At 43.8% G+C, this 25,739-nt stretch overlaps 1 protein-coding gene across 1 annotated transcript in view; it reads right to left on the bottom strand.

Moving 5' to 3' along the window:
* Positions 1-1,816: 1,816 nt before the first annotated feature.
* The window catches only part of CHCHD3 (coiled-coil-helix-coiled-coil-helix domain containing 3), a 273,678-nt gene continuing 249,755 nt past the window's right edge, over positions 1,817-25,739 (bottom strand). Inside the window, exons 7-8 of the mRNA XM_028159082.2 lie at positions 16,582-16,717; positions 1,817-2,522 (exon numbers count right to left, since the gene is read on the bottom strand). Of these exons, the coding sequence (XP_028014883.1) occupies positions 2,499-2,522; positions 16,582-16,717 (160 nt within the window). The 3' untranslated portion in view covers positions 1,817-2,498. The remainder of the gene's footprint in view (positions 2,523-16,581; positions 16,718-25,739) is intronic.

The raw sequence follows: 25,739 nt of genomic DNA, 5'->3' as shown, positions 1-25,739 counted from the left end.
AGGACTTTGTGCTGGTCCCACCCAGCTTTCTTCTCTTTCACCAGACATTTGTTTAGTGTGATACCATCTGATCAGCTTTCAAGTTACTTGACTTTTCTTGGCTTCATGAGCTATCCTGCAGTTCAAGGTGCGTTCTCCTTAATGGAGAAACTGTTTGGAATGTGTAACTCCCACGAGACTCAAAAGCACAACATTCTTCCCAAGCAGTTGTCCTGAAGTTAACAGTAACCTGGACAGAGTTGTGAGGCTATCAAGAGCAAGGTGCCTAAAGGTGTAGAAAAAGGCATCGTCTCACCCTTTTATTTCCTCCTGAGTGTGGTCTTTCTCCCTTGCACCCATCCTGTTTATCAGGATGATACATTAACCACCCGTGCTGGGAGGGAGATGCCCTGACCTTCCATTCTCATGGATTTCACCAGCTTTAATGCCTGGCTCTTCAGTGCTGTATTTCTCTGCCAGTGACAAGACTGGCAGCCTGGGATGCGCCAAGTTCTTCACTCTAAATTGCAAAACAAAGCAGGGAATCTGTCAGTTAGCCGTTTTGCAAACACTGATTTGCAAGTCACCTTGTAAACACTTGGTTTTTGTGTACCTATTCTCTCTCCCAGGCAGTTACCTGGCTGCCATCCTGACAGGGCCCGATGTGCTGCTCCTCCAGCAACCAATGCTCCTTCCCTCACTCTTAAACAAATCAGTTTATTTTGTACCATAAAAAACACACAAAACAAAAGCTTTCATTGAGCAGGAATCAGAGCCTCAGGGTAATTACGGCGGGAGAGTCGATAGAATCAGCATCAGGTCCACAGATGTGTCCACAAGTGTCCACAGAGATGTCTTCGAATGGAGCCAACTCAGGATTTAGATAAAAGAGGCCACACTTCCGTTTCTAGAGGTTGGCTGAAATTTTCCCAATGTAAGTGCATCTCGAAGTAAAAGGTATCTAGGCGTGTGGATCTTCTTCCCACATCACCAACTCCAAACACCAGTTTACTGAATAATCACACAAACCAACATGTACTGGACCCAATCGAATGTTGTCTACACAGGTTCTTCCGCCCCCCACCCCCAGCAGCTGAGAAATCAGGGGCTCAGGATGGTGAGGGGTTTGGTTAGGTCCCATGGGGGAGGGGCGGAGTCACAATGTGAGCACAGATGCACCTACTCCAGAGCCTGTATTCTTAATTATTTTGCTAAAGTACTTCTCTCTGTAACAGAAATTCTACACAACAGAAGATATTTAGATGACATCACGGAGCCTTGGCATTTTCTCCTCCATCTATTCCTGGAAAGACCTTTCCATTTAGCTTCAGTGTGAATACTAATTTCCAACTTATCAGAATCCAGGCTTGAAGTACCAATCCTCTGGTAAAAAAGGGAGATATAATTAGAAAGCTTTAATGAAATTGGAAAGAGGGAAAACACTCAAGGTTGGTTGACTTTTTAAAAATAACATTTTCATGGATCACAGGGTCAGGAGTTTGTGACCAAGGTTAGCTAAGCTCGTTCTCACCACAGGCAGGATGGCTTAGGTCATCCCACAGGGAGGAAGGTCCATGCAGGTTGTAAAGCTCTTACTGCATCCTACCTACCTACCTACCTACCTACCTACTTACCTACCTACCTACCCACCTGCCTACCCACCTGCCTACCACGAGGCAAGTCCTGAGGAGCGCTTGCGTGGCTGAGGCTCTGCAGCTTTCGGAAGAAAGGTACAGCACACATGGAAACTAATAACAATATAAATCAACTCAGTTCCCATAAGCATAACCATCCAACCCCTGGAAAGAAGCACACGAGACCCGGGCTGCAATGCCAGTCTTTGTCAGAAAATAAATTTATTATTGATAGTGAGTGAAATCAGGTGTCACTATTCACGATAGAGAAGCAGTTGTATAAGCCAAGGTTGCCTTTATGTTGATAAAAAATGCCTTATTTCACTTTAATCATAAACATTATTCCAGTAAAAGAGGGACATTTTCTCTCCTTTTTGTCTTCTTTACATGATCGTCATAAGTTAAAATGAAACAGCTCTTATATAGTCAAGGGAAAAAGGAAGCAGAAGCCCAACATGTAGTCTGGATACTCCGCCAGCACCGAGGGCCTGGATGGAGGTATCCTGCCCTCTCCTCCCCACTCCCATCTCCTCATCCCTGGCCCCACCCCCAAGCTTTGCCGGAGTGGAGGTTCACCAAATGATGGAGCTTGGTCAGAAGAGAAAGTTGGACAGAAAGTACGAAAGGTAGAAAGGGTTGCCCTCTCGTTGTCATCACAGCCGGCGTTACTAACACTGCGGCGTGTCCTTTGCGCCTGATCCCTGGTCTAGCTAGGCCTCGGCTTCCCAATCTTGTTGAATAACTGTGATGCGCTTCTGTTCACTCTGCTCCCAGTGCTTCTCTTCATCGGCTTTTCTCTAAACAGGTTACTTTCTTACAAGGAAAAAATATGTCCCACCTCTGGAATCAACGTTGACGGAGTTTTGCTTCTTCTGAAAGCGGCTTTTATCCTCCCTTCTCAATCATGCTCTGCAAGGGAAAGAGGAAACGTAAGTTTTACCCCTAGAAGGAGGGACCAGAAAACGGCAGCAGGGACTTAGTACCATTTGTACTGTTTCCCAAAGAAAGACGTCAAAAACACACAAAGCAAGGCATACACCTCCTGGTCTCAAAATATCACTGCCTTTAATGGACACCACTGCTGAGCCGTGTACAGTCTCCAAATGACCGCTCCCGCCCACATCCAGCTGAACCCCGAGGGGGGCAACGGCCTGGACCATGAGGCAGACGGGGCAGTGCATGTGCCATCTCACTGCCTCGGCCATTTGAAATGTATGGAAGCATCTCCGGTGGCCACAGGGACTGGGAGTGGGGTGGGGGGTTGGGGGTGGGTGGCAGAGATTAAACCCCAAGGGTTCTGAGAGGAAATCTCTCAGCTGAAGACGGGATTCTCTCCCCGACAGAGAACCTCTGCCCACTGCAGGCAGGACGCACATGCTCCGGAGCTTGTGATGCTGGGCAAAGCTATCCAGGAATGTGTTCCCGAAATGTTGCAGAAACATCCCCTACCATCTATTTAGCTACTTATTTTTGCAGGTGAGGAGTCGTTGACGTACATCACTGCATAAGGTTTAAGGTGCACAGCACACTGGTTTGATTTATGTACTCTGTGAAATGATCACCACAATAGGTTTAGCTAACATCCATCATCTCAGAGATACAATAAAAGGAAAACAACAAAAATTTCTTCTTGTGATGAGAACTCTCTCAACAGCTTTCCCGCATACAGCAGTGTTCACTCTCGTGTCCATGTTGTACGTTACATCACTGGAAGTCTGGACCTTTTGACCACCTTTCTCCAGTCCCTGCCTATGGTACCACGTATCTGATCTCCTTTTCTATGAGTCTGATCTGTTTTATTTAAAATTCTACATGTGAGTGATATCATTGTATTTGTATTTCTCTGACTTATTTCACTTAACCTAATGCCTTCAAGGTCCATCCTTGTTCTCACAAATGGTAGAATTTCCTAGGTGTGTGTGTTTATGGCTAAATATTATGCTATTGTATATTATTACAACTTCTCTATCCATTCTTCCATCAATGAACGCCAAGGTTGTGTCCATGCCGTGGCCACTGTGAATGATGCAGCTATGAGCATGGAAGTGCAGACTTCTTCTCGAGTTAAGTGATTTCATTTTCTGTGGATATATACCTAGAAGTGAAATTGCTGGATCATATGGTAGTTCTATTTTTAATTTTTTGAGACATCTTCATACTGTTTTTCATAATGTCTGAGCCAATGTACATTCCCACCAACAGTGCACAAGGGTTTCCTCTTCATCACATATTTGTCAGCATTTGTTGTAATTCCCTATTGACTAGCGATGTTGAGCATCTTTTCATATACCTGTTGACCATTCATACATCTGCTTTAGAAAACTGTCCATGCAGGTCTTTTGCCCATTTATTAGATTTCTTTTTTTTTTTTTTTGCTATTGAGTAGTATGAGTTCTTTACTTACTTTGAATATTAACTACTTATCAGATATATGGTTCCCTATTTCATATGCTGTCTTTATTTTCTTGATGGTCTCTTTTGCTGTACTTTTCAGGTTTATATAGTCCCACTTAATGTTTTTTATTGTGTTGCTTGTGTTTTAGGTGTGATTCCCAAAAAATCATTACTAAGACCCACGTCAAGGACCTTTTCCCTTATGTTTTCTTCTAGGAGTATCATGCTTTCAGGTCTTACATTTGATTCTTTAATCCACTTCAATTAATATTTGTAAGTAGTGTAAGAGAGGAGTCAAGTTTTATTCTTTTACCTGTGAATAACCAATTTCCCCAGCATCATTTATTGAAGAGACTGTCTTTTCTCCATTGAGTATTCTTGGCTCCCTTGTCAAATATTAGTTGACCATGCTGGGTTTATTTCTGGGCTCTCAATTCTGTCCCACTAGTCTACTTGTCTGTTTTTATGCCAGTACCACACTGTTTGATTACTATAACTTTGTGGGAAAGCTTAAAATCAGACATTGTAATGTCTCCTACCTTATTCTTCTTTCTCAGATTGCTTGGACTATTGGGAGTCTTGTGGTTCTTTGCAAATTTTAGGATTTTATTTCTTCTGTAAAAAAAATATACCATTGGAATTCTGATAGGGATTGCACTGAATCTACAGATGGCTTTTGGAAGTATTGGCATTTAACAAATTTAATTCTCCCAATCCATGAACATAAGACAGCTTTCCATTTATTTGTGTCTTCTTTGGTTTCCTTCATCAATGTCTTGTAGTTTTCAGAGTAGAGATCTTTCACTTCATTGGTGAAAATAAATTTATTCCTAAGTATTTTATGATTTTGTTGTTGTTTTTTATTAATTTTTATTTTTTAAATATTTTTATTGATTTCAGAGAGGAAGGGAGAGGCAGAGAGAGCAAGAGAAAAACATCAATGATAAGAGAGAATCACTGATTGGCTTCCTCCTGCATACCCCACATTGGGGATCGAGCTGAAACTTGGGCATATGCCCTGACTGGGAATCGAACCGTGACTCCTGGTTCATAGGTCGATGCTCAATCACTGAGCCATGCTGGCCGGGCAGTATTTTATTTTTTGATACTATTATAAATGTGACCAATCTCTCTCTCTTTTTTTATTCAGACTATTCACTGTTAATATGTAGAAAACATTACTGATTTTTTGTATGTTAATTTTGTATCCTGCATCTTTATTGAATTTAGCTCTAGTATGTTTTTATGACTCTTTAGAATTGTCTATATATAAATCCTAGCCAGGAAGAATTCTTAATCATCAGATTAAAACTCTATAACCAGTTGGAGCCAGGTATATAGCCTCTATTATTAAGAATCTTAAAAAAAGGCAAGGATTATCTTTTCCCCTTTAGTTTTGAAATTACTCAGTAAGAAGAAGTCAGGTCAGGTTCAAGGTTGCCTCTAATCTGTTCATGTCTTCTTCCCACATCTCTTCTATCCAGCCCTTCACAAAGCTCCTACCAGGTAGCCACTGCACTGACTTAGGTGCTATGGGGAAACCAATATACATGCTCATGGAAAACTAAGGTGTGACACAGAGTAATTACTTGTGATTTTTAAACATATTTGCTAATATGTGCTAAAATTATTTTATTGAATAAGTAATACGCACAAACAGTATAAAATTCAAGAAGAACAAAAGAATATACAATCAAATGCAATTTTTTCCTTCTTGTTTCCTGGTTTCCTGTGTATGCTTCCAGGAAAGTGGTTTTGCCAAGGAGAGGCCAGCTCTGTAGCTGAGCAATCAGAAGAGGCAACTCAATGATCCTGCAGTACAGACAGAATATAGAGAAAAAGAAAAGGGGTAGGGCTGGGCCAGGCCAGGCTGGGAGGCAGTGCAAAGACTCAGAGGTGGGAACAAACCTGTATGTACGGAGGCCGGAGGAAAGAGACAGGCCTGGCTAGAGGAAAGGGTGGGTGCGCAGGATATACCACAAATGTAAGAGGGGCCCAGAGTGAAGGTTATCCTGACACCCTGAGCATAATGAAGCCAACAGAGGAGAGTCTGGAGGAAGAAAGACCAGGGAGGAGGCAGATTAGAAACCAAACAAGGGTGGGGATGAGAAATAGAGCCATAAAAACACGGAACAAAAAGAGGGGGTGAGAACTAAGTTGTGGTGGATCCTCAGTGACAGGGAGATTGGTGGTGTCACCAAGAGAAACAGGGAAATCAGTGAGAGGAGACACACTGGAAATGAGGAATATGACTAAAGTTTGGGGTTTGTGTGTCTGGAATGACCTCATGGAAATGCCTAGAAGGAAGTGTAGGCTTGGGAAAAGAGGTCAAAGGTCTTTAGAGATAAAGATTTAAGGTCAAGAAAAAAAGATTGAAATAAAGGGGCAGAACAGAAAGAGTGGAAGGACAAATAAGTGTGTTGGTCACAAAAGTACAGGATGGCTCACCCTGAAGCTCACACTGAAGTCTCAATGATTACAGGTTTCTAAGAAGTCCATGCCCACGGGGTACAAAAGAAGAATAGATATAAAAGCAGGCAAGCTAGTGTGGAGAGAACTCACATAGGAATGGTCAGGAAAGGCAATGAGGGGAAAAAAGGAGACATATGTAATACTTTCAACAATAAAGAATTAAAAAAAAAAAGATGACATGGTCAAGAAGGAAGTAAATCAGAAAAGCTAGCTGCATCTAGAGAAAACAGGAAGGACTAAGCAAACCAGGTCAAATACTGTTCAGCAGAGGTCGGTGCTATGGAACCACACCTGACTGTGAGGCTCCTCTCGAGCGCACCATTCAGAGAAGCTCTGTGTTTGTTGGGAAAATTAAAAACTGAGCACCTACCATGAAGAATCAGACCAGGCAATGTCACATATCATAGCATCTCATTTATCCTCATCCTCCCACCCGCCTTGTGGCTTGATCTGTGTGCAACTCTCTCCAACTACATGGACTGGAAACTATAAATTCTAGATACATAGACACCCTCGCCACAACATTATTTATTAATACAAAACAGAGGTCAATATAAAGCCGATCTATACTGAGCCCATCTATGGGCATTGAGTTATTAACGGAAACGATTACTCTATGAGTGAAGCCGTTTTACATTTTGGGGTTATACACTCACTGCTTTCTTCAACTTGCCAATGGGAACTTTACGCTGTTGTCTGCCTGGTCAAGATGACATGGCTGTGCCTCGCTCTACAGTTTAGATCTTATGGTTATAGCGGCGGCCATGTGATAATTAAGAGAAAAATTCTGATTTGTTCTAAATTAAATCACAGCGGCTGGGAGTGAGAGAAACCCAAGTGTGTTCACCACCTCACAGCTGTGGGATAGCTAACAGTGGACTGCTCACATTCCTGTGCAGGGTGGAGCTGAGAATTGACTTCTGTTGCGACCACCAGTCACCCCATCTCACATGTGCGTGAACTTCCAGGACTGTGGCCCACAACCAACCAAAAGTAGTAAGTATCTCTTCTTCTTCTTACGGACTGTGCACTGTTCCACTTCATCTTTTCCCGTCTGCCTTATCGGTAGTCAATGTAAACTGTCTCAAAACAAGTCACACCTTTCTCCCGCAAGACACCACACATATATAAAAGAGCCCACCGACTCCAGGACGGCGGACTTGCTTTGTCTTCTCCATCCAGCCTGCTGCTGATGGTGAGGATCGTGTTACCCAGGACCCGGTCCTCTTCTGGCTAGCATCTGGCTCAATAACCCTTTCCTTTGATAAAGCCTTGGCCATGAAAGTTTTTTTTTTTATTTAACACAATGTACCGTCTTTCAACTGTTGCAAAATAATCAGCAGTGACCCCAATATAATTAAAGCAACAGTTAGTGTTATTCTAGAATCTGGGGATCTTTTTACTGTTCTTGTCCCTGCAACCCCAACCAAACACAGAGGGCAATTTTTCAGCCAATTCAGGTGGTGATAAGAATGTCAGACTCTCCTTAAGAGAGACAAGGTAGCCCCAGCTGGTGTGGAGATCAATGGGCCAGTCTGACATAAAGACACTAGAAGAACACTTCTGAACAAACAGGAGACACAGAAAAGCACTCGCATTCACAAAATACCGTGATACATGCTTTAAAGTCCAGCCGGTTCATGGTGATTCTTTGAAGACATGAGGGGCAAACCTGTGTCTTCCAGGGCTGGTCTACACACACGTTATATTGTCAAACTGCCTTCAGTTGCCACCAAGGAGGGTAGAGGTGGTACTAAACGCCTCCCTTCCGTCATAGACATTAACAAATACAATGTCAAGTAGAATTTCTAAAAAAATGAATAGGTAAAACACTCCGTGTTGTTACTATATCACCCTCTGCAGTGAAACCTGCTAACATCCAGACCCGGGGCCTCTGGGTGAAGGGATCCCCAGCCTGGCAGGGTCTGTCATGTAGTGGCCACCTTTATAGGCCCTTCTATAATCACTGTATGGGTTCTGTAAGCAGCTGCTGTTGGGCTGAGTTTCAACACCGCATAAATTTAACACCGCATAAATTAACATAGGAAATCCCCCAAAGAAGGGGGAGAATATCTGCAAGTTATAAAAAAATTGCTTCCTTCATTTAAGGAATGGTTAAGACTTAATCTTAATGTATAGAAAGAAATTCCTTGCATTTGTTCATCATTCGCGTTTGGGGCCTGCAGAAACCCCTTAACTAACAGACAGCTGGGGAAATTTCCAACGGAGGCCCGGGTTCGCATCAGCGCTGCTCTTTTCCTTCTGCTTCCTGCCGCCCAGGAAGGAACACGGCAGCTCCCACGGTCAGACAGAGCAGGGCCCGGAGACCAGAGACTGTGTGCCAATTCCACTTACTAAAACGATCTTAACTGTGTTCCTCCAAATAGTTCTGTCACACAGTAATCTTGTCAACTGGTTTCTGAATTACAGCGGCATGTTGGCTATTGGCTGTCGCTATATAGTTAGGAGGAACTTGTGGCCACCCTGGATTGCTAAACAATCACCACAAAGAGAATAAAATAGTTTTCTTTTTCTATAAAGGATACCATTCAGTCTCTGGCTGAGCTTCCCCAGTGTCTCGCCAACACTTCAAAAGCCCTATTAAAGCTGGGTAGGGAGGCAGGAAGGCGTCCAGGGAAAGCGTCATGGGGAATCCAAAAGGGGAACAGGTCCTGGGTGCACCCGAGTTTTACTAAGGAGGGCCATGAGAATGGAGCAAGTGGTGAAGAGAGAATGAGACGTTGTGAGATAGAAGCAAAAGTGATCGATAAATTCAATTCAGGAGAAGCACAAAGCGAGCTTTGCCGGTGCGCCAAGTACTGCTCCTGACCACCTGCAGATCTGATTAGCTAACTCATTTTGTTTCCAATATTGGGCTGACTCCCCCCAGCAAGGGCTGTTCTTTCTTCCTGCTTTGGAGGAAACACAAGTTAACTTTTCTATGCCTGGACCTTGTTCCACATCTTCCATGATAATGCTCTGCGTAATATTCAAATTAAGTGACAAGTAATGAACTGTTTATGCAGTTGGCTGCCACAACAGACACAACACTAACTGCAGTCCTAACCTGAAGGGTAAGCACTACAAAAGAAATGCCTATTAAGAAAGATCAAAGTCTATTACCATGGTAGTATTTCTTCTATTAAATCCTGATTTTAAAAAAGGAAAGGTCATAAAGCAACCATTACTCTCAGAAAGTGGTTTAGAAAAGGATTCCCATGACAGAAGGGGCTGGGCTAACACTTTAGTTTGGAATTTAGTTTGCTCTGATGTGGCTCCAAATTCAAAGGGCGGTGACCTTGAAGGACGTGAAATCTATTTGGACTATCCCTGTGTCACCCTGAGCACGGGCAGCCCGGCTGGACATCTGGTGGATGCCAGGAGGTAGTGCTGATAAAGAAGCCCTCGAACACAAAAAAACCTGCTCCTGCCCTAACCGGTTTGGCTCAGTGGATAGAGCGTCGGCCTGTGGACTGAAGGGTCCCAGGTTCGATTCTGGTCAAGGGCATTGTACCTTGGTTGCGGGCACATCCCCAGTAGGAGGTGTGCAGGAGGCAGCTGATCGATGTTTCTCTCTCATTGATGTTTCTAGCTCTCTATTCCTATCTCTTCTTCTCTGCAAAAAGCAATAAAAAATATATATTTTTAAAAACCTGCTCCTGCAGGTCTTCCCCGAAAGCCGACCTTGCAGCTTTATCTCTGTGCTCCTCGAGGGTGGGCGTCTGTGGCATCCAAAGCAAGTGCACAGGACAGGGGTCCTGGGCGCAGAGGACGAGCAGGGCGACTAAAGCAGCGGAGCCAAGTGAGGGTCCAGTCACCATGTGGGCTGGCCAGGGCGCCGGGTTACCAGGGCTGGGAGCCTCTTTCCTCCCTCCTGCCCATAAAACTGGGGTGGCTCCTCAGCCAGGGCACCACAGTTTCAATGGCCAGGGCAGGGGAGAGGAGAACTTCTTTTTCAGGGGCTCCCGCCTTCTGTCCAAGACATCTTCTGATTTGTTCCTGAGGCTGAACCTAGGATCCATCTGATCAGACCACTGCTTAGACCAGGTCCGCAGTGACAGGCAGGGGCAGCTCCTCATCTCCCAAAAGAGAGAACAAAGACTGGGCACAGCCTCGAAAAGGTGGTCTCCAGGGCAGTGCAGGCCAGTGGGCTCCAGCTCTGTGGACAGTCACCTGTGGAACCTGTTCAAAGTTCCAACGTCCAGGATCAGAATCAGAATCGCCAGGGCCAGGGCCAGGCGTGCGCGTTTTAAATAAACTCCCCGGTGACTGAGATGCTCACCAGCATGTGAGACCCGATACTGCAGGGAAGAGCGTACTGGTCTGGCGACAGGAGTGAGCTATTCTGCTCTGCACTCCGCCCCAGCCACACAGCACTGGGACTCGGCGCTGAGTTTTCTCCAAGTGAAAAGACGCGATCAGGTTACACGATCTGCGGTCTGTCTAGTTCCACCCGCCTGTAGTCTATCAAACCATTTGCATGTAATTTATAGTTGGTCTGAAAATGACAATAAAGTGCGGCCTGCTCTGGCACCAGGCTTTTCTTTCAAGAATTCTGATTTCTAAAGAGATAACAGCCACTATGTTTTCAGGCCCTCTTCATACTCAAATAATGGGGCAGTATTTGAGCCCTGGTCTAACACAATCCAAGCTACAGAGAGAGAGACTACACTGTCTTTAAGAAAGCTGGCACGTTCTGCCGCAGGAACCTCCTCCACGTGCACCGAGCCTGAGGGCTTCCGAACCGGAGGCTAACCCGGGACTGGAGGCGCTAGCCTTGGATGAAGTAACTTCGTGTTTGGATCTCACTTATCAGGGTCTTGACTGTTCCCACTACAGCTGGACGAGAGGTCAGCGGGAAACAGACAGACCGAAGAGGGGCTTCCTTCTTCAGCCAGCTGCTTGCCTGCCTACTGCCCACTTGTTGAATTCAACCTCGGCCGGGGTTCATCGACTCCTGCCTGGCCTCCATCACCTGCCTCTGGGCTCCACCTGCCTCTGTCCTCCGGGCATCTCCTGGGTCTGGCCCTTGCTTCTTGTCCTGGACTTTCTTTGGCTCTTCTGCTCTGACCTCACAATCCCTCACCACCCACGGCACACAGGGTGAAAGCCATCGCAGTCCAGAGGGGCCTAGGGTGGCTAAGGTACTCGGCCTGCATTTCCGAATGCACTTGATTAGCCTGTAGCCTACACTCTGCCAGGCAGCGCTGAGATTCCCATTTTTCACTTCACTGGCTTAGGAGAGACTTGGAAACTGTTTCCACCCCCTCCCAAGTTCATTCTGTCACCGTGCTTCCCCAGGGCTGACAGGTGTACAACTTCCCAGGAAAGGGTGCAGCTGTGGGAGGCCAGACGACAGGCAGACCGATGGGAAATGCAGCTGTGCTTCCGGGGTGAGAGCTTCCGGCTGACAGCAGAATCGCAGGTTGGAGGCCCCCAGAGCAGGGGTCCTGCTGGTACCCACGAGCCACATCTCCTCACATCAAAGTGCTCACCAACAGGTGTGCCTGTGTGCACTGCCTCCTGCTCTCACACGTGGACGGAGAACCGCCCTAGATACCAGAGAAAGGCCCTCACGCATCGCCTAGGCCAGTGGTCGGCAAACTCATCAGTCAACAGAGCCAAATATCAACAGTACAGCGATTGAAATTTCTTTTGAGAGCCAAATTTTTTAAACTTAAACTATATAGGTAGGTACATTGTTATTAACTTAATTAGGGTACTCCTTCAATCGCACTGTACGTGTGCGCTCGCACGTGGTATTTTGTGGAAGGGCCACGCTCAAGGGGCCAAAGAGCCGCATGTGGCTCGCGAGTCGCAGTTTGCCGACCACTGACCTAGTTCAAACACTTCATTTCCCAAGGAATCAACTGAAGCCCAGGTCGCCACGACCAGGCTGGTGTTGGCTACAGCACTTCCCACAAACTACCCTCCAGTGAACAGAGACTGCTCCCAGGAGTCCAGCTGGCTCTGTAGGGTTCTGTCAATATCATCCGGGCCGAGACGAGAGCTGGAATGCTTACAATCACTACCTCCCCCACCCCCAGGAGCTGGATTCTGCAAGTAAATTGAGGAACAGTGAGTGGAGTGTCCCACGGAGCACAGGAATGCAGATCTGGGAGCAAGCCCTTTCCACACACACCTTTTTTATACACAGAACCTGGGCACATTTGGGCGACTAGAGGGCAATTACTATTGGCTTCCCACCTCCCCCTCCCTTCCAGTCTCCTGTAAGGTAGGCGAATGAAGACTGAATGGGAATAGGGCTTTAACGGTAAAGAACAGGTAGTTCAATCTTGGGGAGTTTTTAGAAAGCCATGAGGCTAATCAGATATGAGAAATGAAAGACAAAGAAGTCTACCAATTGATAGACTATATTTTTAAATGTTGTATCTCATCTAGCTGGCCAGTAGCTTTTAAGTCTTTGATATAATAATTATAGCAATTTAATATCTCTTTACCTCCGTGAAGACACATACCTATTATATTGGAAGTAGCAGTCTAATGGTCTCCTGTCAACCCATGAGGAACTGTTCAAGAATAGCTGAAAAAAGACTGATGTGAATCCGTGGATGACTAAGAAAGGAGAAAAGTAAGGCTAAGGAATATCCGGAAATCTTCCTATCATTAAAGTCTATTAGTCTCAGAACAATGCCCCAAGGACAGCAGTGAAAGCCTCATCTTATGAGTCATTTAAAAGTGGAGTGGACTTGGCTGTTGGAATTATTCCAAGGGGAAAACTCATGCACTACACCGGAAATGGACAAGGCAACCTAATGGGCTGTTGTCATGGTCAATGCTTTCTATGTTGGCGTGTCCAGCTTGCTCTTTGGATGTAACAAGGAAACATAAGAAGGGGTGGGGCCCAGGCAGGAACTGCAGTAGATGACCAAGACCAGATGTCCTGTCAGAGACTCTTCTAACAACGGGAGCGCTGGGGACAGCCCTCAGACTAACTTGACAAGGAGAAAAAGGAAAAGGTGGTATCAGAGGGAGAGTGCGCACAAAGTGCTGATAGAACTCCCTGTGGCCATTCTGGCGAAGACTTAACATGGGGCCGTGAGGAACTACACCTCTGCTTGCCCTCTGCAATCCCACTCCCCCAGTGGTTACCCTCACTCAGCCTCTAGTACAAACTATTTCATTTGATCTTCACAGTGTTCCCTTTGATTCATGATTACTGTACGCATTTTCCCTCATTGCCTTATATCTGTATTAGTGGATGATGGATGCACCTTCATGCACCCAACTCAAAAGTCAAACACTACTTTTAAATTTTTTGTTTTAATGGCAAGGTATATTTTGGTCTAGTTGTTAAATTTACCATCATGACTTCCCTGGGTTTCAATTCTCTCAACTGTTAAAATGAAGAGAACAAAACTCTCTCTCTTTACATCTCAGGCTGTCATCAAAAACAAGCAAGAGGCCCTGGCCGGGTGCTCAGTTGGTTGGAGCGTCATCCTGTGCACCGGTCAGGGCACATGCCTGGGTGGCGGGCTTGACATCCCTGGTGGGGGCTCATTCAGGAGGCAACTGATTGATGTTTCTCTTGTACCTCCCTCTTCCTCTCTCTCTGAAATCAGTAAAACATATCCTCGGGTAAGGATAAACAAACACCAAAAAAACAAGTGAAAGAATGGATGTGAAATCACCTTGAAATCTAAAGTACTATAGAAAGAAATGCAAGGTATTAATGCTTCTTGGTTCTTGCCCATTTCAGGATAAAAACGTTTTGTGGACATCTATCTTTTTAATATTACCAGTGTTATACACTCCCTAATACCTGAACGTAAGAGTGGTTAAAACAATAGGTAATGGAAAGATGTTTGCTGAAAACAGTGTTAAATCATATTTCAAGTTGGGTAGGGGGACAGGAGGGTCTCCTGGAATCGCTACTAATAATCTGATGCTTTTGTCTAATCCATTCAGTTGGTTTCAGCATGAAATACACAACTGAGAAAAAAAGGAAAAAATAAGATTTATGAATACTTTATATAAATGTAATCCTCACAACAACACTGGAGATAACATTGCCCCAAATAACATACTAGAAAAATCAAGGCCCAAGGTCAGAGAGCTAGTAAGAGACACAGCTCAGATAAAAACTCAGATCTGCCCACTTGAACTCTCAATTGCCCCACATGGCCTATCTGGTTGTGTCACAGTTAACTTTGTTTTATGCTATAGATGTATGTCAGCGATCTCATGGGGCTATGTGAGGATGATTCAACACATCAGACAGGCAGGATGGAGTCAATACCCCAGACGCCCTTGCAGCTGCCACTACAGTGATGCTACAGATCACGCTGGGGAGACAGGCACCTGCGTTAGACACCAGCCCCAAAACATCCACTTTATCACGGCCATTCCCAGCCTGGCTGCCACCTCCACCGCCATACAGCACTGATATCAGGTCAGAAAAACCCACACGCCAACTTGCAGGTCCTACATGCTCCGTTGGTATTAATATTGAATGCCAGGTTTGTTAAGAGCCTATCAGAAGCTGCTTTTGCAAATACAATGTACTAACAACAATATCAACATTATTTCTACTGAAGACCTTTAAAGAAAAATTCCCTGGCATACTATTAAGAGCTATACACGTGTCACCATAAGCAAGAAATAGAAAAAAGCCTCAAGCCATCAGGCTTTTAAAGATAACATAGGCTTTTAATCATCTTGGTAACAGTAGTCCTCCCTTATCTGCAATATGTTCCAGTACTTTCATTGGATGCACAGACCACAGATAAACTATACTGTTTCTTCCTATACACACATACTTACCTATAGAAAAATTTAATTTATAAATTAGACAGAGAATAACAATAACTAATAAAATTGAACAATTATAGCAATTTACTGTAATAAAAGTTAAGTGAATGTGGTCTCCCTTCTCTCTTTCTCTCAAAATATCTTATTGTACTGTGTGTACAGTGTGAATGCACTGGACAAAGGGACGATTCCCATCCCAGGAAGAATGGAGTGGGATCGCCCAAAGTTTCATCACACTACTCAGAACAATGCAATTTAAAACTTAAGAATCGTTCACTTCTGGAATTTTCCATTTAATATTCTCAGGCCTCAGCTGACCTCGGGTGAAACTGTGCAAGGTGAAACCATGGCTAAGGAGGACCACTAGCATGGCTGTTATTGCCCTGTGATGCAGGTAATACCAACCCTCCCACCAGATGCAATGTTAGAAATTTATGCTAAGTGGCATTATTATAACCACAGCAAATCAGACTGCGGAAAGGCATGCTGTGTAGCTCAAACACCAGATTTAGTTGGGCTAGAAGGTCAACTCCGGGGAGTTTAGCAGCAGAAAGAATCAAGGTTTCCAACAATTTCTGTCTCAGAACAGCCTACATCCAACTGTTAATTCAGTTAAATGATAGGCAATTATGTGACCGGCCAGAATTGATAACTGGCTTCAGAGTTCATCATGAGCTTTCTAAAGTACATAAATGAGAGAAAACACATATCCTGTGAACATCATCCTATTCTGATAATGAAGGGTCCAGAGAAGAATATAGCTCTGGTATAAAAAGTGATGGAAATATTTCCTAAATCCTGCTCCTGGCCTCCCTTTCCCTGGCCAAGTGAGTGGACTCTACCAACTGGTAGAAGATTGAATGGTAGGTTTTTGTTTTAGTTTTTTGTTTGTTTGTTTGTTTGTTTTAAACCAGGCTCTCCACATGACTACTTGCTGCTTATAGACCCGAAGCTGCTGGCCTCTAAACTTGTATCTTTCCTCATTGCTGGCTCTGAGTATTGGCCCAGAAATAGGGAGCAATGACCTTGAAGAAACAATTACTATAGAGGACCAAAGTTCAGAACGACTGGGAAAAGTATTATTGTAGTAAGAATCTTTTTTTTTTCTTTCTGAAAGTAAGGAGTTGAGCACAAGGCGAATACAGGCTCTTCTTACAACATCTGGATGGAAGTTGATTACAGCCTAACCAACTTGTCACGGCAATTCTTGATGATGATGACTAGTTTGGTTTATAAAGCTTTTTCACACACATTAGCCCGTGACATCCTTACCACTGTCCCATGACACTGGGCACGCTTCCACTGGTGCCGGGAGCGGATGCACACCCACCTCTTTGGCCTGATTGACACAGCGCATGTACTGGCTGGCCAGCGCAGAGCAGCTGAGGGTCTGCTGGGCGTTCTGGCGGTAGCACTGGAGAATCTTGGTCTGCAGCTCCGCACAGACCGGGTGAACCTCATACCGCCTGAAAGAAAAACAGGGATCACTGAGGCAGATGGTCTTCAGTCAGAGTAAAGGTAGAGGCCAAAGAATGCATAAAACATTAAGTATGATAAATGTTTCAAACGTAGAAAACAAAATTCAAGAGAAATAATTTTCTTCAACCTTGAAAGATATACAAAGTAAACAATTTCTCTGAAATTAGTTTCATTAGCTGACAGCACCACAAGCCTCTCTGGTCACTAAAACCATCCCGCCAGACCAAAGCCAGGACCAGAAGCCTGAGAGCCGTACCTTCTTTCTTCCACCCCAACACCCACCGGGTCACAAAATTCGAGACCCTACATTCTGGTTTCTTTCCCCATACACACTGTCCTCACATTTCTATCCTGGATTCTGTGACCTCCCAACTGCACTCTCTGTCTCTTAGCTTTCACCTCCAGCTCCTGCCTTCCAGAAGAAGGTTCTTCCAGAGGTTCTAATACATAAATCTGAGACAGCCTTGCTCTCTCCTGCTTTGTAAATAAAATACAAGGTCAACCAGCAGGTCTTAATTGGGTTCCTGCCGACTCTTTAGCCTTCATTCCCCAGGCATCTGCAGCATTTCCTGGTTTGGTTCTCACGTGTCCCTTCACATCTTAGCTCATGTGGCTGGCTCTTGATTTTGGGAATGCTCTGCACCCAAACTCCCATCCATACACGTGGAAAATACCTATGCGTTTTTTAAGTGGAACCTTCTCTACATAGCTTTCACTCCCTCTCCCATCATGGTAGAGTCTATCCCTCTCTATGGTGACCCCACTGACCTTGTATTAACATCTTTCAGTCTTTCACTGGGCACTTAATGCTGACTACAGTCTATGTACACTATGCGCACTACTAGCCTACATTTATTAGGATGCAAATCCCAAGAACTGTCTTATTTTCTTTGTGACCTCCGCTACTGATAAGGATACCTCTTAGAGAAGTCATGCAATTAGTTGATGAGAATACAAATAGTTGGAGAGAAAAAAATAATTTTTAATTCCTGGGCTCAAATTTTTCTAATTATACTTACAAATCTCAAATTTTAGTTAGATTGCTTTCAGTGAATATGCAGTACCTAGCTTAAATGCTTCTAACAAAGTTTATCATATACACTTGAAAAATGATAATAACAAAATAAGTCAAATGAATTATACAAACCAAAATAAAACAGTCTTAAGATGGTAGAGGAATTTTGATTGTAAGAACTAAACACAGAGAAAATACATACTATTATCACTTTTAATCTAGGAATTCATATATATTTTTTCAAATTAGGTTTGCTTAATACAAAAGGTTTCCAGTCTCTCATACTGGTTCTTTTTTTTGAAATTTAAATTTTGTCATTGCCACAGTAATCTTGAAATAGCATTATTTTAAATTTAATGGATTCTAAAAAACCCCTAGAGAACACAGGACTGTATCTCATCAATAAGGAAACCCCTGGGTGACGATTTGTCTCCTCATTACTTTTATCCAACACACTAAGCCAATATATATTTTGCTACAATAGAAAACTGAAATGCAAACCATGTTACTGGTCCCTGAGGGAATTTACTTCTTACTACCCTCTAGAGAAAGCAGACATACAGGGGAAAAATAATCCCACAAATTTTACATAGCTTTGCTTTTACTTTTTATTCATTCCCTAACCGCTCTGCCAAATATCTAAGAACAGAATTGAAATCCAATCCCAGGAGTTTCAATTCTCTTTAAGATTTCAAAGTTCAGATGTCTGTGGATTTTTCTGGACATGGATTTCCTTAATCCCCTGCCGTGAGCATCAGCATCTAAAAGGAGTCAGCTGTGCTTCCAAGAGCAGAGGCCCAGACTTCAGCAAGATGCACATCTGGGTAAATGCTGAATAAAATATGACTTCGAAGAGGTCAGCCAAACCTCACACACACATGACTAATGCCCATATTAGTTCCCAGGAAAGCAGGAGTATAAACACATTTATACTCCTAGTGTTGAGGAACATCCTCTGCCCAACATATCTTAGCTTTAAAAGGGGAATGGGGAGAGGCGACGAGAACTACCCTGACCAGATATATAGCCCTTCCCTGTTACCTAGAGGAAAAAACTGTGAAGAATTAGCTTCCACATTCTGCACTTCATACAGAAGATGGGATTTTTGCTTTTAAAAAGATGATTCACAATGGGACTCATCTAATCCTATGAACTCCTTAGAAAGAGGTCATTTAAGTAGTATATAAGCATTTACCCTGAGTTGAGCTATTTATCATACAAGTTAAAGTCCTGAGTTATTTATCTTTTGAAATGTGTCAAAATATACTTTCACCACAAATCAATGCTACTCACTCCCAGGGCCCTTGACTTCCTATCCAGTGGTATGGAGTGTGAGTGTGTGTGTGTGTGTGTGCGAGTGTGTGTGTGTGTGTGTGCGCGCGCGCATTAAGATATCTGAAATTCTTATTGTATACTTTTCAACCTGCATTGGTGAGTAGATGGCAGAAAGGGGGTAAGGAGTGGAGATCAACATAACTGTTCCCCAGTTCCTGGAGGAGACTCAGGCACATTTTTCTTGGATTAATCTATAGGGCAAAGCTCTGCCTCGTATTGATCTGCAATGCTTGTTATGCTGCCCTAATGCAACATTTTCACTTTGGGAAAATGCTAAATGAGATTACGGTCTAACATTAGAAAGCCATAAAACACAAGCCATGGCACCTTCCATTCAGGAAAAGGATTTCAAAGACATTTCCAATACGCATTATGGTAAACCTCCATACAGTCATTGTGTCAGCAATTGATTTTTATTGACGGCTTTCATTCCTGCTGATGGAAAAAGCCTCTATGAAGCAAAAATAACAAAAGGCAGAATTTCAACATACCTAAGAAGATAAATCTTCGTTGCAAGAGACATTTAAACAAATTAATTACTTTGCATGTAAATAAGATTTAGAAAGAAATAGTGAAGGACAAATGTCAAGAGAAAGATAAAATATAAATTTGAGAATTCAGCATAATAGTAAAGAAGTGAGAGACAGAGAGCTATCCCAAAACACATTTAGTAAAAAGAAATTGGTGAAATATAATCAACATTTTAAAAAATATATATTCATCAAAGACAATGAAGAAAAATATCCACCTTTGAGACAGCATGGAGGGACCTGGGGAGTATTATGCTAAGCAAAATAAGCCAGTCAGAGAAAGACAAGCATCACATGATCTCACTCATATGTGGAATCTAATGCACAAAATAAACTGATGAATAAAACAGATCCAGAGACATAGAAGCATGGAATGGAACAAAATGACAGATCTCAGAGGAAGGGGAAGAGATTAACCAAAGAACTTACTTATATGTATACTAGAGGCCCGGTGCACAAAATTTGTGCACGAAGAGGGGGTTCCCTCAGCCCAGCCTGCACCCTCTCCAATTGGGGACATCCCTCTTGAAACCTGGGACCGCTGGCTCCTAACTTCTCTCCTGCCTGCCTGCCCAATCATCCCTAACTGCTTCTGCCTGCCAGCCTGATCACCCCTAACTGCCCTCCCCTGCCGCCTTGGTTGCCCCAAATGCCCTCCTCTGCTGGCTAATTTGGTTCTGATTGGTTCCGTTTCTATGCCAGCATCAAAAGCTCCATATCCTAGGTAGCCATTGGCTCCCCACAGCACCCAGATTTGGTTCTGACTGGTTGGTTTCATTGCCAGTCAGTGTCAAAAGCTCTGCCTGCTAGGCAGCCATTGGCTTCCCACAGCAACCAGACTTGGTTCTGATTGGTCAGTTTCTATGCCAGTCAGCCTCTGAAGCTCTGCCTCCTACGCAGCCATTGGCTCCCCACAGCACCCACATTTGGTTCTGATTGGTTGGTGTCTATGCTAGTTAGAAGCTCCGTCTTCTAGGCAGCCATTGGCTCCCCACAGCACCCACATTTGGTTCTGATTGGTCGGTTCCTATGCCAATCAACCTCAAAAACTCTGCCTCCTAGGCATCCATTGGTTCTTCACAGCACCCACATTTGGTTCTGATTGGTCGATTCCTATGCCAGTCAGCATCAAAGTCTCCGCCTCCTAGATAGTCATTGGTTCTTCACAGCACCCACATTTGGCTCTGATTGGTTGGTTCCTATGGCAGTCAGAAGCTCCAGGCCTATTTCTGGGCCTGATCAGAAAGGTGGGGCTGAACAGCAGCCCCCACAGAGGCCGGAAGAGAAAGAAAAGCCTGGCTGCTGGCGAAGCTCAGAAAGACAGAGGAAGAGAAAGGGAGAGGCAAGTACTGATCAACAGCTGCCCTGAGGCTGAGGATCAGACCCTGCCTCTTTCTCTGGGTCTCAGCCCCCTGGGCAGTCAGTGCTGGGTCAGCAGGCTGCAGTGGGGCAGTCAGTGCTGGGTCGCCACAGGAACCCAGCGCTGACTGAAGGACTTCTGGGTTGGTCAGTCTTCAGTTGTTACAACCCTGGCCTTTTATATATTAGGATATGCATAACCCATGGACACACACAATAGTGCGATGAAGGCCTTGAGGGAGGGGAGAGCAGAGAGAGGTCAATGGCAGAAAAAGGGGGACATCAGTAATATTTTCAACAACAAAGATAAATTTAAAAACAAAAACGAAAAAAGTCCAGGTTAGTGGTTACTTGAAATTATTGAGACTTTGGATGGATCCTTTCACATGTGATTACAATACTATTTTGTTATAGTATCTATACTAATAATAGAGGAATATGCAAATTGTCTGGGACGCCATCACAGTAACAGTAATGACCAACAGCCTGCCTGGGGTGACAAAGCCGGCAGGGAAGTTAGTGAGGGATGACCAAATGACTAAATAGCAGGTTGTGTGGGGCAACCAGGCTGGCAGGGGGGTGCAGTTGGGGGCAACCAGGCCGGAAGGGGTGGCAGTTAGGGGTGATCAGGCTGGCAGTCCGACATCCCCCGAGGGGTCTCGGATTGGAGAGGTTGCACGCTGGGCTGAGCGGACCCCCCCCCCCATGCATGAATTTCATGCACCAAACCTCTAGTTAATGTGATAAAATAATGTTAATACTAATATTCATTTAAAAGGCAGCTAAGAAAATATAGCCAAGTATTTTTTTAATGATGCTGACAGGTCCACTGTAGAAACTTTGGAAAAAGAATAAAGATAACACATCTAGGCTGTTTCTAATTTTTCAGTGCTTAAAATAACATGACGATAAACATAAATTATTACTATTGTTTCTGATGATTTTTTGCAATAGCTTCCGGTAAGATGAATTAATTGGTCAAAGAGAAATGAAAACATTGTTGTAAAATGAAGCAGAGAGCAGCAGTGTTCAGAGCCCCCCGCCTTGAGCCTCTAAACACATTTATACTCCAGTACCTGTTTAGAGCTGTAGGATTTCGCGGCTGCCTCTCCTACTTACTTGCATGTCTTTGAAACTTCTTCAATGTGGGTCTGAGTTTTATTATTTCCAACCCATCTTTTTAGTTCGACCAGTATAAATGGCTAGAATAAGGTAACTTCAGAGAAAGAAAAAATATGGAAACAGCTCTCCTCATACCATTCCCCACATAGAAAACCACAGAAGTCCTCTAATTAATGACAGCAGCCATAATTCCTAAAGCTCTTGGACACACAAAAGTCATTCACCGTAAGTGCATAAAAAAGGATCCTTCCCCTATATTTGGACCAGTAAGTACTCTGAGCTGGGGAAGGGGAGAGAGGGGACAGAGAGGAAGGAAGGGGAGGATGGATGGATGGATGGATGGATATGAGAACAGCTGGCACTAAAAGGAGAATTCTGATTTTCAACAGGTTGCAACAGACAATGCATCTTTCATGGGATCTGGTGGTCTCATAAAACAATATCTACCACATTAAAAGCAGGCACACAACACAGCCATGCTGAGTTAAATCTTGAGCTCTAATGCCTATGGCACAATGCAAGACCTCTAATTGTATTCTCTACTAAAGGTTTCATTCAATGTTAAGCCCAGTGGTCAGGATTTCTGCTTTTCTTTTACAACACAAACTAAAACTACTGAGCACATTTCCAATATTTAAAAATATGTAATAACTTCCTCATTTCTCTTATCATTGCAATAAAGCTATTACAAAATGCATTATAAGGGAAGTATTTCTCAAATGTATTCTATTAAAATTTTTTCATTTTAAATTTTACCTTAAATTACAATATTCTAATATTAGTTCTCAGAATAAAATGTAAAGTCTCTTTCTAACAATGCAAGATCTGAAAAAAGACTTAATTTCAAGCTTCTCTGACATTCTTAACAACTGCTAACCATCTTGATTAATGATGTAGCTATTTGAGCTGTAATCAAATTTCTACAATTACACTTCAGAGGTCAACTATCTCCAAAAGTTTTCTTTGTTTCAATTTGTCTTTATATACACTTTGCTATAAAATCTTAAAAAATGAAAACATAAAACCAGAAGGCTTTTTTTTTTTTAACACTTATTTTCTAAAATGATGAATGCTAGCTGTGAGGCTGTGTATCATCTCAACACAAAAACACCAAGGGGCCTCTATTGTTATGAAGAGGGAACACTGGCTTTGGCTACACCTGGTCCAGCACTTAGTTCAATGAACCCATCAAGCTGATAGTAGATGGTTACTCACCATGAGTGTCATACCACTCAACCAGCAGATTCAACTTGAGTGTGGTAAAAAGAGCAACTCAGCTTCAGACAGAGTCTACAGAATTCTATCCTATACACTCAAGGCCTCAAAGAGCACTATTTGTAAAAAATATTTTTAATATTATACCATTGTTGACTCTGGGAAAAGATGTCAGAACCACAGCTCACTAATGTGGATGCAAAGGAGGTGGTGACCTCCAAGCAGGGAGGGGAAAGCACGGCCAGTCTTCCTCCAGTTTTTAGGATCTCGAGAGTAAGTCATTCAACCAGGAAGATCCCAAAGACAGGACTTCTGGTCGCCCACCCAAATGCAATGAACAATGCAGGGCTGTACACATAAAGGTACACTGCTCTTAGACCAAGAGGCCTCACGTACACCAGTATCTGAGCAAGAACACACTAGAATATACAGTGAATGAAAAACTTTCCCATTTTGCAACACATTTTTCTTCCTTATTCAGTAATATTGGCTACTTGGAAATAATGGGGCAGTTAGGGCAAACTTATGAGAGGAGTGTGGTAGCATGTGACCACATGGAGGCTGGTGGGGTTGGCTGGCACTGTCACTCTACAATGGGGATCCCCAGTGCCTGGCTCCTTTTCCTGAGCAGGTGACCCTTACTCTCCTCCTCACAGAGAACCCTGTAGCACCCTGCCCACCTCCCCATATCCTGGGTGGGATCCTGCTGAGTGGGCTTACCCTGCCAAGGTCTGGATGTAAAAATATAAGGCCACCTTCTGCTGTATCTCCAGAGAACAAGGGTCCCGACCCTTTTGTTTTATAAATAATTTCTTAAAATCTGGTGACTTAGGCTAAACACAGCTTAAATGTTAGTAAAATTTTTCCCCAGAAAATCTTTCCAAGTAATGATGTCTTTGATAAGAAATATTAATTCAAGTGAGAAGATATGTCTGAAGTCAGTCATCTGGTATGAGGCAGAAAAAAAAATCAATAAGTTGGCTGATTTCTATTTTCCACCATACCATGGTATCTTTGGCATATTTGGGCAATGTGCTACAAGGTTTATATCTCTGAAAAGGAAGATAGCCCGGCTGGAGTGCTTCAGTGGTTGAGTGTTGACTTATGAACCAGGAGGTCATGGTTTGATTCCCGGGAATGTGTGCAGGCTCAATCCCCAGTAGAGGGTGTGTAGGAGGCAGGTGATAAATGATTCTCTCTCATCACTGATATTTCTATCCCTCTCTTCTTCTCCCTTCCTCTCTGAAATCAATCAGCATTATGTACAGGCAGAAGTGAGATAGCAAAAAAGTGATAAATAAGAAAATGGGCAGGAAAGAAAGGGAGGCAATGGGTTAGGTCAGTTTAATATCCTTTACTGAGTGCCTATTATATGCCAGGCTGTGCATGTGTGTGCGTGCGTGCATGCGTGCGTGCATGCATATGCATATAGGTGGTTGTGCATGTACGTGTGTGTGCATGTGTAGGGCAGAGGGAGAGACAACCATCCACAAGAGCTGCTTCAATGGCATGTACCAGGCAGTGAAAAAAATATGAAATGGGGGGATTGAATCTGGATGGAGATGATTGGAAAGGGTCTTAGATGAGATGCAAAAATCGAAGCCGGGTCTTGAAGACTGGGGAGAACCTCGGCAGTTAGGGTGAGATGGAAAGGCACTCCAGACAGAAAAGTGAAAGAAAGGCAGTGGAGGAAAAGAGAAGAAAAGGTTGGAGTTAGAGGCAGTGCTATCACTAATAGACTAAAGATTCCTACGGAAATTTACATAGAGATCAGAAAGCCAAACCACATTGGACAAGGACATGTTCTACAAGCAGACGAAGGCATTCCCATCAGTGCAGCAGTAAGGAAGGCTATTCTCACAATGAAGTGGGTGGTCCCTAGAAGCTGGGATTGATTCCGGCTGACCCCCGACAAAGACTTAGGGACATCAGTCCTAGGCCTGCAGGAGAAGGAACTAAACTCTGCCAACAATCTTAATGAACCTGGAAGCAAACTCTCCCCAGAGCCTCCAGACAAGAACCTAAGCTGGCTGCTCCCTCGATTCCAGCGTTGTGAGACCCTAAAAGCACAGCACCTGGTTAAGACCACCTGGACATGAGGCCTACAGAACCATGAGACAGGTCATAAGTGCTTTTTGTGTTAAGCCACTAAAAAAAAAAAAAAGAAAAGAAAAGAAAAGAAAGGTGTGTGTTCAGAAGTTGAGTAAATAGGGAAGGTTGTGTGAAAAAAGGAGTTTTCAAAAGACTTTTAAGGAAAGACGCCCGAACCAGTTTGGCTCAGTGGACAGAGCGTCAGCCTGCGGACTGAAGGGTCCCAGGTTCGATTCCGGTCAAGGGCATGTACCTTGGTTGCGGGCACATCCCCAGTAGGGGGTGGGCAGGAGGCAGCTGATCGATGTTTCTCTCTCATCAATGTTTCTAACTCTCTATCCC

Source organism: Eptesicus fuscus, chromosome 14 (genome assembly GCF_027574615.1).
Source record: "Eptesicus fuscus isolate TK198812 chromosome 14, DD_ASM_mEF_20220401, whole genome shotgun sequence".
NCBI classification, from domain to species: domain Eukaryota; kingdom Metazoa; phylum Chordata; class Mammalia; order Chiroptera; family Vespertilionidae; genus Eptesicus; species Eptesicus fuscus.
The sequence above is the reverse complement of the archived record's forward strand: the minus strand, read 5'-3'. Positions and strand labels throughout refer to the sequence as shown.